The sequence below is a fragment of the Notamacropus eugenii genome, chromosome 7, assembly GCF_028372415.1.
Source record: "Notamacropus eugenii isolate mMacEug1 chromosome 7, mMacEug1.pri_v2, whole genome shotgun sequence".
Classification (NCBI taxonomy): Eukaryota; Metazoa; Chordata; class Mammalia; order Diprotodontia; family Macropodidae; genus Notamacropus; species Notamacropus eugenii.
The window spans coordinates 116,588,580-116,606,071 of NC_092878.1; the positions used below are offsets into that span (position 1 = coordinate 116,588,580).

General features: G+C 35.8%; 1 protein-coding gene across 37 annotated transcripts in view; it reads right to left on the bottom strand.

Annotated features, from left to right (window-relative positions):
- The window catches only part of ANK2 (ankyrin 2), a 763,693-nt gene that overhangs the window by 211,818 nt on the left and 534,383 nt on the right, over positions 1-17,492 (bottom strand). For all 37 annotated transcript variants that reach the window (XM_072624644.1, XM_072624649.1, XM_072624647.1 and 34 more), the window contains one exon: positions 141-239. In XM_072624644.1, coding sequence (XP_072480745.1) covers positions 141-239 — 99 coding nt within the window. The remainder of the gene's footprint in view (positions 1-140; positions 240-17,492) is intronic.

Here is a 17,492-nt window from a genome sequence, read left to right on the forward strand (position 1 = left end):
AGTATTTTTTTCTCACTGTTGTACTGTTTGGATTCCAGGTGTCCCAGCAACTCAATGAACTGACCTGCCATAAAATTTAGATTTGAGTTCTGCAGCCCCCTCCCTGAATAATATAAATTCCCTAAGCATGAACACATTACCTTAGTGGCAGAATCTACCGCTGATCCTCTTCCCAACAACTCTTGGACCAGTCCCACATGGCCTTCCTTGGCTGCCAGGTGCAAGGCATTGAGTCCATTCTGGGAAGAGAAATACAACAGGAGCCAAAAGTAAGATATATGTCAAGACAACTTTGTGACCTAATTCAAATAGTTATGCAAACAACAGAACAATAATTGCTTCCTCTTATTAATTTTTTCTATAGTTTACTCCAATCTTGACTAACACAAACAGAGAGACTAAGAATGATAGCACTGATCACTAACCAGTTTAGATTGAGAAAGACGGCAAAAAATCCAGACAGAATATCTTCCACGCAAACCAACCCCACTATTGCACTAGGTAATAATGGTTCCTCACATTTTCATTGGAAAAAAAACAATTTAGTGTCATTGATTATCTTGGCAAGGATAAGGGGATTAAAGGTCTTGAATCCTATGGAACTGTAAAAAAAATACTTTTTAGCTGATTGGAGATTGTCTTTTTTTTTTAATAATAAGTAATTTTAAAGTCACAGGATAACTTGTGATTAAATTCCTCTTAGTGGCAGCTCTTGTGACTAAGAAAGACTTACAGCTACAACACTTTTGTGAGTTTTTTCCCCAACATTTCAAGTTCATCCCATGTTCTTTCTATTAACATTGTAACATCTGGTTTATATCTATATGTCTTCAATATTCAAAACTCTCACCATGACATTTGTATAAAAAATATTCCACTTTAAATCCCATAGAATGTGAATACCTGAGTTTATAATATTGACATGAAGCAAAGTAAATTCTTATTCCCTAAATAGTTCAATTAAACTTAATTTAAAAAACAAAACTATGCCAGAAGGATTGGCTAAAGGAAATTGGAATGTTTAACTTGGAGATGAGAAGAGGAGATATAGTGAGGGCATATTCTTTGCATTCAAGTATTTCTATGGCTGTCTAACAGAAAAGGAACTAGACTTGTTTTGCTTGGCCCAAGATGGCCAATGGAACAGTGGGGAGATGAGTGGGGAGAGCCAAATTTCTGCCTGATTGAAGGAAAAAATTGCCCCAAAGTGAAAGAAGCTGCTTCAGGAGACAGTTCATTCATCATCTCTGAATGTCTTGAAGTGGAAAAAAGTATAATCATTGGTTGGGGGAAGTTGTACACACAATTCTGGTTCCAGGATGAGTCGAACCCCTGAAATGTCTTCCAACTTTGACATTCTACAATTAAAAGACCATTTATTGTGCCTCTAAAATACAATGAAATTCATTAGGCATCAAGGATACAAAGACAAAAAATGTCCTAGTCTCTGGCTTTAAAGAAGTTTCAGTCTAGTAAAAGAAATGAGTCGTTTACATGAATATAATGTATGTATGTATATATACACATATATATATAGACAGATATAAAATGATACAATATGATTTGACATATGATACAATATGATACAATATAATACAATATAACAATTCATACACAATGCGAGTAAGGTATTATTAAATACATAGGAAACATGAGAGATTTAAGCTAGGAGAGATTTTTTTCTCCTGTTAGTGAACTGGAGGGTTTCTTGAAGGGGTTGGCACCTAGGTTAGGCCTTAAAGGTACAAAGATATTTTAACTGGCAGAGACTGGAAAGGGGCTGAGTCCATTCTAGGCATGGAGGATCAAGACATTCTGGTCACAAGACGGAGGTCAGGTGGTAAAGAGGATAAAATGCTAGACTTCAGATCAAGAATATCTGGGTCAAAACTCCTACCACAGACACCAGCAATGTGACTTTAGGCAAATTTCTTAATCTCTCTGGGCCTCTCTTTCTTAATCTGAAAAATGAGGGAGTTAGACTTGATACCATATAAGGTCCCTCCCAGCTCTAAATCTATGATCCTATTTGCAAATAAACGTACGCTGCTGGGAATGTGCTAGGATGAGATTAGTCAATGGCAAATAAACTAGTTTGTCCACAACCCAGATTATCTAAAGTGGAATATCATGAAATAAGGCAGGATAGATTTAAGTCAGGCTAGAGAGGACTTTAAACATTAAGATGTCTATTTAGAAGACACTGCAGGCCTTGAATCCCTCATTTGCCTTCTCTGCAACTCAATTTCCACATCCATAAATAGTAGGGTTGAGCTAGGTGACCTCCTGGGTGCATTCTCATGTTAAGTTGATGCCCTGAGGATTAATGAGGAAGCTCTGAAGGCTACAGCATGGCAGTGATAGGATGGGACCCGTATTTTATTATTGTCACTGTAGGAGAGAAGGAAAGAGATTAAAGCTTATGGAGACCAGTAAGTTATTCAATTTTTCTAGATGAGAGGTAATGAGGCTCTGAATTAGACTATGTGCCACATGAATGGAAAGAAAGGGACAGGTACAAAAGATAATTTAGAGTCCCTGTAACATTTCTTTAAAAAAAAATCAATGGGGAAAATACTTATTTATTGAACTATATGCCAAATAACCCTTGAGATTGCTTATAATTAATGGATATTAATGAATAACAAATAACTAAAGGAATGTCCACATTAGTAAAATCCTACATCCATTCAAATATAAGTAATGAGTTTCTTATTAAAGTATCTTCATTTTCTTCCTAATTCAAATAAGATTTTTGTTCTTCAGTCATTTCGGTTGTGCCCAACTCTTCACGACCCAATTTGGGATTTTCTTGGCAAAGATACTGGAATGATCTGCCATTTCCTTCCTAAGTTCATTTTACAGATGAGGAAACTGAGATGACCTGCCCAGAGTCACATAGCTAGCATGTATCTGAGGCGAATTTGCACTCAGGGGGATGAACTTTCCTGACTTCGGGCCTGCCACTGTATCCACTGTGCCACCGAGCTGCCCCCAAATAAGATAACTGTCTCAAAATAGCTGAAGGGCTTCATGTGGAGTTTAGATTTGATTGGTTCTGCTTGACCCTCATTGGCAATAAAACCAAGGGCAATAGGTGGAAGTTTAAGGAGGTAAATTTAAACTTGATATCAGGAAAAACTTCCTAAGAAAAGCAGGAAAGTAGAATGAGCTGCTTCAAAAGGTTTCCCCTCCTTTGGGGTCTACAAGCAGAGACTGATTACAGACTGGATAATTATTTACCAAGTTTGTAATAGCAAGGATTTCTTTCAGATTTGGATTGGACAAGATGGTTGCTGAGGTACCTTTCAACGCTAAATTCATTTTAGAATGGAATCATGACTGTATATATCCCTTTTGGGGCAAGTGGTCTATTTCCTTATCCCAATTTACTTGTAAAAGTCCTATCAGAAGTTTTTGAATGATGGAGTTAAGGGAGTCCTAGAATTGGAGTCAGGAAGCCACAAGTTCAAATAGAGCCTCACGCACTTTCTAGCTTTATGAGACCCTGAGCAAATCACTTTATGTCTCAGTGCCTCAATTTCCTCATCTGTAAAATGAAGATAACAGTACCTACCTCATAAGGTTGTAGTAAGAATCAAATGATATAATATTCATAAAGAGCTTTGGAAACCTTAAAAGCACCATATAAATGCTAGCTATTATTATTTCTCTTATATCTATATATCTGCAGAATGTTCTTACTCTTTTTCAACATTTAGTATAATTCAATGCAGCATACAGAACTGGTAATAATTAACATTCTTGAAATTCATTAGTATCCAATTTCTAAGGAATTTGTCAGTAGCAGAAATAGAGGGATATAAGAAAACAAAGTTCCTGGGTCCTACTAGCATCTTAGTTAATTAGTTGGGCTGAAATGATTTTGCAGTAAAGCCTTCCCAAAGAAATTTCCATTCCCATTACTAGACATAGAAAATTGTAATACATATAATGTCTTACATTTCATTTAATTTTTGTTACATCTTCAAGTTCTGTACTCCCTTCCCCCCTCTCCAACCCATACTGGAGAAGACCACCATTTGACAGAGGATAGATAGATAGATAGACAGACAGACAGACAGACAGACAGAAAGATAAGTAGATAGACAGATGACAGATAAACAGATATATAATACCACATTATACATATTTCTATTTATCCATTCTTTTTCTGGAGGTGGGAAGCATCTTCCTTCATAAATCCTTTGTAGTTGATTTGAATATTTAAAATATTCAGAATAGCTTAATTGTTCACAGTTCTGCTATACAATGCTCATTTGATTCTGTTTATTTCATTTTTCACTACTTCATGCAAATCTTTCCATGTTTCTCTAAAATCAACCTGCTCATCGTTTCTTAGAGCATAGTAGTATTCCATCACAATAATATACCAATTACATGTAATTTTCACACAGTTTTAGGGCATTCTAACTACTCAGTCTCAAGTGCCTTTTAGAACAGAATGCGATTATTTTAAGTAAGGGTAATAAACTTCACAGATTTTTATTTCTGGTTGACATTTTCTCTCTTTTTCCAAATTTGTTATAAGAAGAAATATTTCATTCTGTACTAAAAAGGAGAATGAGTTCTTTTAGCAAGTCTTCTTTACTAGTTCTAGTCAGTATTGGAAGCATAGGTATTAGAAGTTATTAAGGCTTTCTAACACAGTAAAGTCCTGTATTTAACATTTTAAAATTTCTACATAATTCCCTGACCTCATTACATCTTTCAATGCTCCTTCATATCTCTGCATATCCCTTCCTCTCCTTTCCCTACCTTAGGGTTCTCACTTCCCTGTTACTTATTTAACCTTCTTTACAGAGCTTGTAAGAATAAATTTAATTCATGCACTCTAATATCTTTGGGGATAAGCACCACTGAAATCTGGTTCTTACACCATAAAATCCTTTAATGAAGCACTTCATTATACCAAAGATCCATTAATATCACCTGTCAGATCATGTCTTCTGTGAATACAGTGATATAGAATGTGGCTATCACAACAGAACAAAATGGCAAGTGGGTAGAATCTTTTTCCAGACTAATAGAAGTATTAAAACAGAGTTTGACGTTATGTACGGGGCTCCTTCATGTAATAATGTCATTTTCACCCTATTGCCAGCTGACAGAAAAATGAAGACTTATTCTGCCCCACATGACAGGGGAAACTAGGTTAGTAGGAGAAAGAGAGAAAAGGCATGTAAAATTAGGGAGGAAATACAATAGGGAAGGAAAGCAGGAAGGAAAGAAAAAGGACATAGAGAAAGGAGAAAATAAAGAAAGATGGAAAAGAAATAGAGTAGGTAAAGGAATTCTGTTATGGGAGAGTGAGGATGAGTTGGGATGTGCATTTGATGTTTTGTTCATCAACCTTACTTGGCTTACTTACACTGTCCACACACCTGGTCCCATGCTTACTGTGATTGCTCTCTTGGCTTTTACCTGCCAAACGATCACCCAAAATATTATTCTGGAGTTCATTGCTACCACTAATAAGATGGTAATTGCTTGCCTCCTGCTGCAAAGTACTATACTCCATGGCAACCACTGGATCTAGGATATAATGAAATTAGACTACAACCAAGTAAGTTTCTGGCAGTGTTACATGTTCCTTCTGGTCATAGAAAGAATGTTTCCATTAAAGCTGCATTCATAAAATTACCTCTTGATGCAGGAATCTCAGATACCATTTCTTAATTAGTTACCGATGACACAATGTAAAATTTAAAGCTTATTACAATGGAAAGTTTACAATATATACAAAGAGAATGGGTTTTCTCTTTCAGAAAAGCCGTTCTTCTTGGAGAACATTTCTACAACAGCCAAGCTACTTCTTGAGGCTATGTAGGTCTATCTATGAGTGATGCTCCACAGACTGTTTATAAAACAGCCTTTCTTTATTTCAAAGGGAAGGGAATACAGACAATCCATGCAGGTCGAGACCACAATAGCTCTCATGATAGAGAAGAAAGTTTGCTTTCATATTCTATCTATAATTACAAATCATCTTATAGAATTATGTAAGGTTTGCTCTTTTTCTTCTAAGCAAAATTTTGTCCAGAGTCTGAGTTTTGCATATATAAGAAGCACAAATAAGGAAACTGATAAAGTAGCTGCCACTCTATCTGTTAAGATCCATACCAAAATGAAGAAAAATCCCTAGAGTAGTAAGTTACAGGAAACCAGGGTGGCCCATAGGATTATTTTGAGGAGTATGCAATACCATGTTTTCCAGTTCTTGGTCATTTCATGAAATGGCTAATAAACAAACTTACCTTCTATACATTAAATAAATGTCACACACATATACACATTATTCCTCAAATATATTTAACTGTTATTAAGATGAATTAAATACAAGATCATTTAAAGTATTGACTCAATAGCAACTTTTTGACTTTTTTTTAAGTAAAGATAATAATACCAGAATTGCTATAATGTGAGGGTCGTTCATTTTGTTTTCATCTGAAAATGACATTCTCATATTCAAAAAGATTGAGAACCACTGATTGAGAGCTGTTAAGAAGAATAAAGCTCTCTCATTCTGATTTGGTGAAGATTAGTATTTTAAAATCTCTGCCCGATAGTCATTCAGTTTGCTATTTTTCTCTCACTTGCTAATTGATAAAATCATGTCTACTAAGATACCACCACCCTGCCTTATACACTTATACACACACACACACACACACACACACACACACACACACACACACACACAACATGAATTAAGCTATTTTTTTTCCAATAAAGGATGGTAAATCCAGGACCTGACTGAGTACAGGGTGAAATCAGACTCAAGCTCTGTCTCTTTTAATAGCAGCATTTCTGGTCACTTAAAGACATAAAAAGGATGATTAGTGTGGGATCTGAATCCAGCAGTTTGGACTCTGCAGATGTCCCAAAAGACTACACAAGTCACAAAAAGCGGACCAGATATGTCTCCATTTTGAGAACAGAAGGACAGTGTCTACATGTTCCGGCATTATTGCTGAATTTCCTTTCTGTGTTAGAATGAAGTAAGTTTCCTTTTGTTAAATGTCCAATGACCTACAAATGTCTCTTTTTGTCCCAGTGTTGAACCTGAACTAAAAAGGCTCCAGCCTGAGTCAGTCAGGCCATTCCCCTAAACATTAATTGATCAAAGACAAGCTCCCAAATTCTCACAGGTAATATAGGATAGGTTTCATCTTTTAATGAAAATACAAGTGACCTAACTTTTACATCAAAAATTTTCTAGAATTACAGAATGGTCATTCTGGAAGGCACCTTAGATCAGGGATGGGGAACTTGCGGCCTTGAGGCTACATGTAGCTCTCTAGGTCCTCAAGTGTGGCCCTTTGACTGAATCCAAACTTCACAGAACAAATCCCCTTAATAAAGGAATTGTTCTGTGAACTTCAGTTTCCATTGTGTCACACTTGAGGGTCCTAGAGGGCCACGTGCAGCCTTGAGGCCACAGCTCCTCCACTCCTGCCTTATATCTAGTCTTCCCATAATAACTGAGAAAACTGAGGCCAAGAAGAATTGAAATAATTTATCCAAAGTCATAAAAGATGCTGAAACTAGAAGTTAGGTCTTGGAACAATTTTTTATCATCCTGGATTTTTCTCATCTACTAGAGGCAGTTTCAACACTGATATTCCCTCATTTCTGGTTTGATATTGGGATGACAAGACATTCAAAATCATTGAACAGTTAACAAAAAAAAAGGTTTATATATAGCAAGTATATGCAACAAAGATACATTGACTCAGCTTCTGTGGACACAATCATTCTCATCTCCATATGGAAATCTGATGAAGGACCTGGTGACTCAGGTCTTCAAGAGTCCACTAAATCCAAGAGGTTAGAACACCTTGTGCCTGTAACTTTTTGTACTTTTAGTTGATCAGGAAGGTAAGAGGAAGGAGACAGGTCCTAGAGAAAGGTTTTGTAGCAGCAAGGATCCTGGCATACACAGAAGGGCCTGCTGCACAGATTCTTAGAACTGCTTTTGTACAAGGAAAGCAACTTTTGAGGTGTGAACAATCTATTTTAATCAAGCACATATATCATTCATTTAGTTCAGGGGAAAAAAAGTCATCACTCTGAACTTCAGAGAAAATACAAACAGAGAAATAAAGATCAACACCCAGGACTTCCAACCGTCTGACCATAAGCAATACATACATAATTATCAGAGAGGGAAGCACCAACATCTGGGTTTTCAAAGCCATAGGGGCTCCTTAGAGGTTACCCAGAATCTCATCTGGCCAAGCAAACACTTCCAATGAGTAAGCCCCAAAGTAAAATCTCACCTCAGAGTATTTACACATTTTTCAGAGCCAGAGGGCATCACAACCCTGGAGAACCAGTGACTTACTAGAAATTAACAAAAGGTGCGGGCCTTCCTACAAAACAAATCTCCCCAATCAAGCTTCTGTTAATGCGCAAGTCTATTAATGGGTAGGGAAGATCTTTAACTCTCTAACTAATATTATAGCTTTGTCTCTTTTTAGAGAAAACTAATCCCACAGAATTAGGAAAGAGAAGTGTCCTAGGTTGTCAATGAGGGGAGGAAAGGAGAGGAATGTTGAGTCAAGGAAAATATTAGTCTTGCCATACCATCCAAATTGGCTGATATTACTGTCAGTTTTGAATATCTTTTAATGATTCATCTAGGCATAAGTGATGCCCCCATTTAGGAAGAGAGGCAGTTTTCTTTAAATGTATATTCATTTTTTTCACCAGTCATTTCTGCCACTAACGGCCTATAATGTTTTCATACGGTCCATCAGTATTGAATTACATCAAACACATCCTCCCTACCATGACCATGAGTCCAAGATGCTGAATCACGAACCATGACAAGCTCTCTAAATGTCATCCATAACACAAATTAAAGAACAAGCCCCACATGTGCAGTGAAGCAAATGCTGGTGAGTCATGCAATGATTGATTTAGTTACATCGACACATTGATAACAATTTCCATGAATAACATCATCCTGGAAAATGAAAAATAAAGATCAATTTGTTTGATGTATTTCTGTAGGGATGGGCATAAGTTCTATTTCTCTTTAATGAATTGGATTTTAAATGCACTGTGGAGGAACTAGGGGTCAAGGTGAAGGGATATTCTTTAGAAAAGCCTTGTCATTAATCTTTTGGTAAAATAAAGACTATTTTTATTTTTTAAAACTAGTGCTCATCTCCTAAGTTAAAAATTGTTTAAATTAGAATGCGTATGGTGCTTTCTACATGTCAAGTTCCGTGCGAAGTGCTAGAGACTAAATAGAAAGGACATGCCCTCAAGGAGCTCACACACAAATTTGGAGAGACAATCCATGGTGAGAGCACTGGTGGTCCAGAAAGTACAGAGACAGTATAAATAACTGACCCAGTGGTACTTAAGAGTGCAGCATCAGGACCAACTGTAATGATCTTATGAATGTGAACAGAGAGGACAGCTAGACCTTGACTTGACTGGCTGCAGTCTGTTTCTATCCTCTGTCCTCAGGGGAAAAGCACATGCTCCAAAAGATGTAGGTTAGATGCCTTTTTCTATCCTGTTAGTGTCTCTGAAGCTATTTTCATAACACAAAACAAACTAATGTCATGGTGATAAACAGATCTCTCTATCCTAAAGGGCTGCCCTCTGAAGAAGGTCAATGGTCCACAAAACAAGTCTTTGAAATTTATCAAAAGCTAAAATTTCTCACACAACAGAACAATAAGCCAACCCTCAAGAACAGTAAACAAAAATAGATAGTATACTGGGGGGGGGGGGGAGGAAGGGGGTAGTACATCTAGAATAAGTCAGAATAATTCTGTCTTCATATAAATATAAAAATTAAAATCCATGGGCTACACATCCATATTTTTTTTAGCCACTGACCAATCCTTCTCCATCAGTTCTAGCCATAAACAGTGAAGTAAGAAATCATACTCAAAAAAGGCCCCTCAATGCAATGTCTCAATAATTTTAATTTTAGAAAATCAAGTGATCCCAAATAATTCCTTAAGTATTTCTGGAGGAAATAAAATAGTAGAGGACTCCTTCTTATTACTGGAATCTCTTTTACACTGGTTGAACACTAAAATAAACATGGACAAGTGTATCCAACTTTAATGAAGGTAAGGTTTTAAAAGGATTCTTCCATTGTATTAAGGATTTTTCCCCATGGATCTCTAGATCTGAGACTGCCTTAATGACAAATCAAAATTTAGTTTGACAACCAAGACCTAACTTAAATTCCAAAGCTGTTCAAGAACGAGCTGCCAAATATCTCAGCTATCACAGGCTTTCATGACAGAGTTCCTCAAAGCACCTGAGAGCGCATCCTTTACTCTTTTATACACCTAAAGACAAATTAGATGGTGCTATCATGAGCATGCTTGCAACATTTCAAAAATTAGTGGCCAAAATACAGAATATAGGTCAGCACCAATTCTTCCAAAGTAGAAGCTCATTTAATAATCTTGTCTTTACTACTAGAATGTGAAGTCTTTTTAGGGCAGGGACTGCCTCCAATATTCTATCCTAAGTTTCTAATTTAATGCTTTGAAGATAGTAAGAGTAAAAAACATGCTTTTTCCCATTAATTTATTCAGACATCCAGTCAAATTCTCTCTTAAATATGTAATCCAACTAGTAATTGTCTCATCTGTGGAATCTAACAACCATACCCTGTCCTACAGTGTAATTTTCTTCCACATATCCTCTTCCATGATCAATCCACTTCTCAAGTTGATCCTCATTTTAAATTTCTACTCAAATTACAACAAAAATAAAAATCATCTTCTGCATCTGCATGAATTTCTTAACCCCAGTGCCTCCCGAAAAGGACTGATCTAAGCTCACTGATCTGAGGCCCTCTGATATTGTGTAACTTCCTCAATTTAAAGTTGAGAAAACTGAGGTTCAGGGAGGGACAGTAAGTAATTTGTCAAAGGTCACAATCGTAGTAAGTATCAAAGGTAATATCTGAACTATGTCCTTTAATTCTAGAGACTAGTTCCCTTGACATTGTCCCCTACAGTCTCCTACTAGGAAGTCAACAAATCTATATATTATTAGACCATGAATTTGTCCTCAGATAGGCCCATCTAAGCCCAGTTATATTTAAGAATTTGGTCAAGCCCTTTGATTCAGCAATACCACTACTGGGTCTGCATCCCAAAGAGATCCAAAAAAGGGGAAAAGAACCTATTGGTACAAAAAATATTCATAGCAGCTCTTTCTGTGGTGGCTAAGAATTGGAACTTGAGGGGATGTCCATCAATTGGGGAATGACTGAATATTGTATATAATTGTGATGAAACATTATTGTGCTATAAGAAATGATGAGGAGAATGATTTCAGAAAAATCTGGAAAAGCTTATATGAACTGATACAGAATGAGGTGAACAGAACCAGGACAGCACTGCACATAGTTAACAGCAATATTGTATGATGAACAACTGTGAATGGCTTAACTGTTCTCAGAAATATAATGATCCCACACAATCCCAAAGGACTCATGATGAAAAATGCTATCCACCTCCAGAGAAAGAACTGATGGCCTCTGAATACAGAATGAAGCACACTATGTTTCACTTTCTTTTTTAATCAAGTTTTCTTCCACAATATTACTACTATAGAAATATGTTTCACATGATTGCATATGTATAACCTATTTCAGATTGCTTTTCATTTCAGGGAGAGGTGAGAGAAAGAAGAAAGGGATAAAATTTGGAATTCAAAACTTAAAAAAGAAAACAAACATTAAAATTTGTTTGTACATGTAATTTGGGTAAAATTAAATACTACTTAAAAAGAATTTTGTCAGTGTGAAATTATGTGTTCTTAAGTCTTCAAACTTAAAACAATAAAAGAATTGATTTTCTCTAACCCTGAAGGTCTTCGTTTGTTTTGAAATGTTTCATGACAACTACAAATCCTATCCTGGAATGTGAAAAAACAGAGAAGCAAATATAAACATTTTGACCTTCTTACCTTCCTGCCTGGCTTGTAATATCATCTGTTTACAAGAGGTCTGTTTTTTACAAAATAAATCCCTTAAATCCAAGGCATGAGGACTTTCATCTCATCCAATCACTTGGTAAAGTAATTTTAGTGGGAAAAAGTTATCCAGGCAATCCAATTTCACTTAGCATCAATGTGAACCTCAAAATTATGTATCAGATAGACTGTTACCCCTGAATCTTTGTTACTTCAATATTCCTATTTCTTCTACCAAGCAATGGACTTGACTTTCATATTACATAATCCAAGATATCTAAGAACCAATCTGATAACTTTCTGAAACTTTGCATTTTCTATTAACCATCAGCTGACATCATAATGTTGGGAAACCAAGTTTGCAAGTGTTTTGCCAACACTTCTAAATTGGCAAAATTACTCTGGGATGTTTCTTTTAGGGGTAGCTCTCAGAGTGAAAGAGAGACAAACTGATCAAATTCATTTACTATCACAATCTAATAATGTTTGACAGTAGTTCTTGGAATAGCTCTAAAAATACATCTCTCACCATGGAATCGAAGTTATTGATTATTTTATAATCTGTCCTTCCTTTCTTAATTATTCATGAGATTTTAGACCAGGTGAAAGTGACCATTCCCCCCTTAAATTTATTCTAACAAGCAATGAATATTGCACAAAATAAAACAGACAATTCTAATTAGATACTTTTTATTGCACATACAAATCTAATGTAGTTAAAAGTAGAAGACAAACTAATAAATGGAAAAAAATTGCAAAAAGTTTCTCTGGTAAAGGTCTCATATCTAAGATATATAAGGAAGTGATAAAAATTCCTAAAACTTAGAGTCATTCTCTAATTGATATGTGGTCAAAGTATATGAACATGCAGTTTTCAAAGAAAAAACTACAAGTAATCAGCAGCCATATTTTTTTTTAAATGCTCTAAATGAGAAACACTAAGAGAAGTGGAAATTAAAACAACTGAGATTTTTATCACACACACACACACACACACACATACTTGCAAAGAACACAAAAGGGAAATACAATAAATGTTGGGAGGCTTCAAGAAAATAGTCAGTGAATATTGAAGTGCCTCTATGGACTAGGCACTAAGTTCAGGGATACTAGGGTGTTGCTGGTGAAGCTATAAATTGGTCCAGTCATTATGGAAAGCAATTTAGAACTAGACCCCCAAAGTAACTGAACTGTCTATACCTGTGACTTAGCTATACCACTACAAGAACACCCAGAATTGTCTTAGGGAGATTCTGAAGATCACCGGGCAAGATAAGGTCTTTTCTCTAGCTAAACTGCCAAACATTAAAACTCTACTGCAGAGAGCACAGTTACAATGGGTTGTTCATTTTTTTTTTTTTTGAATGCCTAACATGCTTGCCTAAAAGACTATCTTACAGAGAACTCATACAAGGAATGTGCCCGCATGGTGGTCAGAAGTGTTACAAGGGCACTCTCAAGGTCTTTCTGAAGAACTTTAGAACTGTTTGCATGACATGGGAGATGCTAGCAAATGAACACTCATGTGGAGTGCCTGCATCAAAAAGGGGTTGTACCGTATAAGCAAAGCAGAACTGAAGTGGTTCAAAATAAACACAAAATGTACAAAATTTAGAGAATCCACCCCAAATGTTCACATGGACTATTTGTCACCTTTCTGTGGTAGAGCACTCTGAGCTTGTCTTGGTCCGATAACCCACAGATACACTGTACCATGACTTCAATATAGAGATGTCATTTTGATCCTCTTCGAGAATGATGGACAACAACCTATTAGGTCTAGATTCTTAACAAGATCAAAAAAAATAGAAAAGGAATAATATGTACAAAATTATTTCTAATAACCCTTTTTTGTAGTGGTCACAAAGTTGAAATTAATAGGCTATCTTTCTTTTAGGGACTGGTTGAACAAATTATGGTACATGAATGTAAGAGTGCTATTGTACCAAAAGAGATGACAAAATGATCACTTTTAAAAGAAAACTGGGAAAGATCTCTAGGAAGTGATGCAAAGATAGGTGAACAGAATTAGCAAAGCAATTTATACAGTCGAGAAAAACAACTCAGAGATTTTAGAACTTTGATCTGTGCAAGATAAACCTTGAGCCTAAAAGAATGAAAATGAAACACTCCATTTACCTCCTGACATAGAGGTGATTAACTTGAAGTGCTGAGAGAAATATACATTTTCAGGCACGATCAATGCGGGGATTTATTTTGCTGGACTATGTATCCTTATAATGAAGTTTCAGTTTGTTTTGGTTATTTTTTTGTTGTTGTGGTTGTTCAGGAAGTATGGTTCGGGAGAGGAAGCAGGAAGAACAATTATAAATGTATACAGCACAAATAAATAAAATTTTGAAAAATAAATTTTCAAAACATATTTTGACTTTCAGCATCACCTGTTTTATTCCCCTGAGTAATCACTGGAACAATGAAATCAGGGGAATGAAAAAGCTGATACGGTGAAAAAGATTTCTTCAATTTCATGATCAATGACAGAATATGAAACAGAATGCATTTACAGCATTGAGTTCACTGTGTCACCTTGTGGGAGATACTTGTTCTCTAACCACATACCAACAGACAGTGCATAGGAATTTTCAGGACCTGGAAAAAAATCTAAGAGTCAACATAGTTTTTGGTTAGGTGAAGACTTAACAGAAATACTACACTACCAACCATCACCAAAATGAGCAAATAAACATGTCAAAGTTATGGAGACCATATCTCAAGTGGTGTTCAGTTTGACCCACTTTATTAAATTCAATATTTTCAAAGAGATAAAGCCCAGAAGCTGTCCCTGGGAAACCTGAGTTCAAATCCAGCTTCTGAAATTTACAGATTATGTGACATTCAGCAAGTCATTGAATCTCTTAGTGTTATTGGACAATTCTCTTGGATTATAATTATAATTATATCCATTTGGCCATACTGCCTCTAAACTATTTAAAAAGATATAAAATTTGTAGATGGAAATTTTTATTTTGAGTGACCTATTCAACCCTGAAATGAAAGCTATTTCCTAACATTGTATATTCACTTTCACAGATGTTGAGACTGGTATAAATCTGAAGAACATAACTCAATTTATTATGTCAGGACTTAGTAACAACCCACAGATAAAGAGTTAATTTGAAAGTTTTTACAGTTAACATAGTATATCTGTGTTTCTCTCCACATACATATGCATCTGCTATTCAAATGAGTGTGTAACTGTAGTAAAGGGTAATTTCATTTTGGCAAAGAGTGATGTTTTAACAGTGGCAAAATCAGAACACATTTGGAAAGTTAGGAATCATATCATGTTTCAAACTGTGTTAAAGACTGAGTGACTACATGCTCACACTTTCAGCAGAAGAGAAAAAGATTGTCACTAAATTCCTTCAGAAGGAAAAGTGATAAATGGAATGAGCAACTCTACCTTTAAATTTGGGATTCACTGGATCTCAGGACTTACATAGTAAGGAACTGAGGCTTATAAGGTTTCAGCTGATTCATCTTTCTAACATTTGTCCAGCTTATGACAACTTCCAATATACAAACTAATCGTGATAAAGAGCAACATGCATTTGGTAAATTTTTGCATTAGAATATGGGTATGTTACCATGATGAAATTCCATTTATACATGCTACTTATAGGTACATTAAGAAAATGTAAGAAATGGTAGGTACTGTTTAGTTATTTCAGTCACGTCTGACTCTTGTGACCCCATTTGGGGCTTTCTTGGCAAAAATACTGGAGTGGTTTGCCATTTCCTTTTCCAGTTCATTTTACAGATACGGAAACTGAGGCAAACAGGGTTGCCTGAGCTCAAATTTGAATTCAGGAAGATGAGTCTTCCTGAATCCAGGCACAGAGCTTTATCTACCTAGCTGCCCCTCATGATAGGTTACAGGCCACCAGTAAGTTGGGGCTTTTGTGGTAAACTAGTAACTGTGTTTATCACCAAATATATGCAAGTCTGCTATTCAAATGTATGTATAATGGTAGTACGATCTAACTTAACTTTGGCAAAGCATGGTGTTTTAGCCATTTAGGGGCAAATGAAGCAATACTGGATAGAACCTGTTTCCATCTAGAAACAAGACCCAATTCATGGGGTTGTATCATAGAAAATAAGGAAATTGGCTAACCTCTGCTGAACTGTGCCAGGTAACTACTTGTACTGTCCCCAGGAAGGATATTAATTCAGTGTTAACAGAGAGAAACTTCTGATATGAAGGGGGGAAAAAAACAGGAGTTTGCTAAAGAAGACAGCAGAAAGGCATAAAGAACCCGCCAACCAACTTAGACTTCCAAAAGGTAAAAGAGTGGGCATAATCGTAGATAGGGAAAAGAGTAAGGTAAGGCTGGGAAGAAAACTAGAGATAACAAGAAGGTGGGTGTTTTATTTTTGTTTCTTGTTTGTCGCAGGGGGTTGCTAAATGGAGAGGAAACAGAAGCTCAAAGAAGGAACAGGATCACAGCTCTGGATGGATGGGAGAGATAACAGACAAGGAGAGAACTGGATACCTCCTTCTATCTTTGCTTTTCTATTAAAAAAAAAAAACAGTTCAATTGCTTTGTTTATTTTGTTTATTTGTCTATTTTGTTTCACTGGTCCCAAAACAAAGATCACTAGAAATGAGTAACGTCCCTAGATTCACGTTTCAACTGATTTGAATTTTAGAACTTGCCTACTTGCTTACAGACCCAGTGCCTCTCAGTACAGCCTATTCCAGCCGAGGAAGAAGATGAAGGGGAAAATATATTCTTTTAGTATAAAATTCCTAAAAACAATATTTCGTAAAATGTGAAACTGATTTAACCTCCAAATGTACACCAAATGGTACATATATAACTGTAACTGACTCTCATTGGTGAAAGGAATTTTTGTTAGTAAGTCAAGACAATTATTAACAAAGTCAAGAGAAACGAAAGTTGTTGAAATATGCTTTGTTCCGAGCACCCTCAAAAACGTCCAGATTTTATCCTCGAGATCAAAACATACAAAGTTTCAGATGCCTAATTCTTAATAAGTTTTGTACTACACATTATATGCTTGATGGCTCATATGCTGATATTTGCTAACTAAGGAAAGAAACAAAGACTTGTCATAATTAGATATATCTCAATTAGCACTACTCATATCTTTTCTTGGTAATCTTACAGAATCATTGCTGCTTTTTCTACATATTCACAAATGATCCTTTCAATAATATGTTAAAGACAATACATCCTTGACATTGAATCCAAGGACCAGAGGTTCTATGAATTTGAATGGGGGAAAAGTTCATTTTGTTCACTAATCTTTAATTTCTTTTATTATATCATGTATTTTATACATTTAGAAATATTTTTCAGAGAAGCAGTTCATAGGTTTCACCAGATTGCCAGAGAAGTTCATAACACAAAAAAGAAATACTATTCTAGAATTTGGGCAGGAATTATCATCAAATACCTGACCTATATTTTGTGTAATTCACTCTTTTCCCTTTCCTAAAAATCTTTCAGTATTTT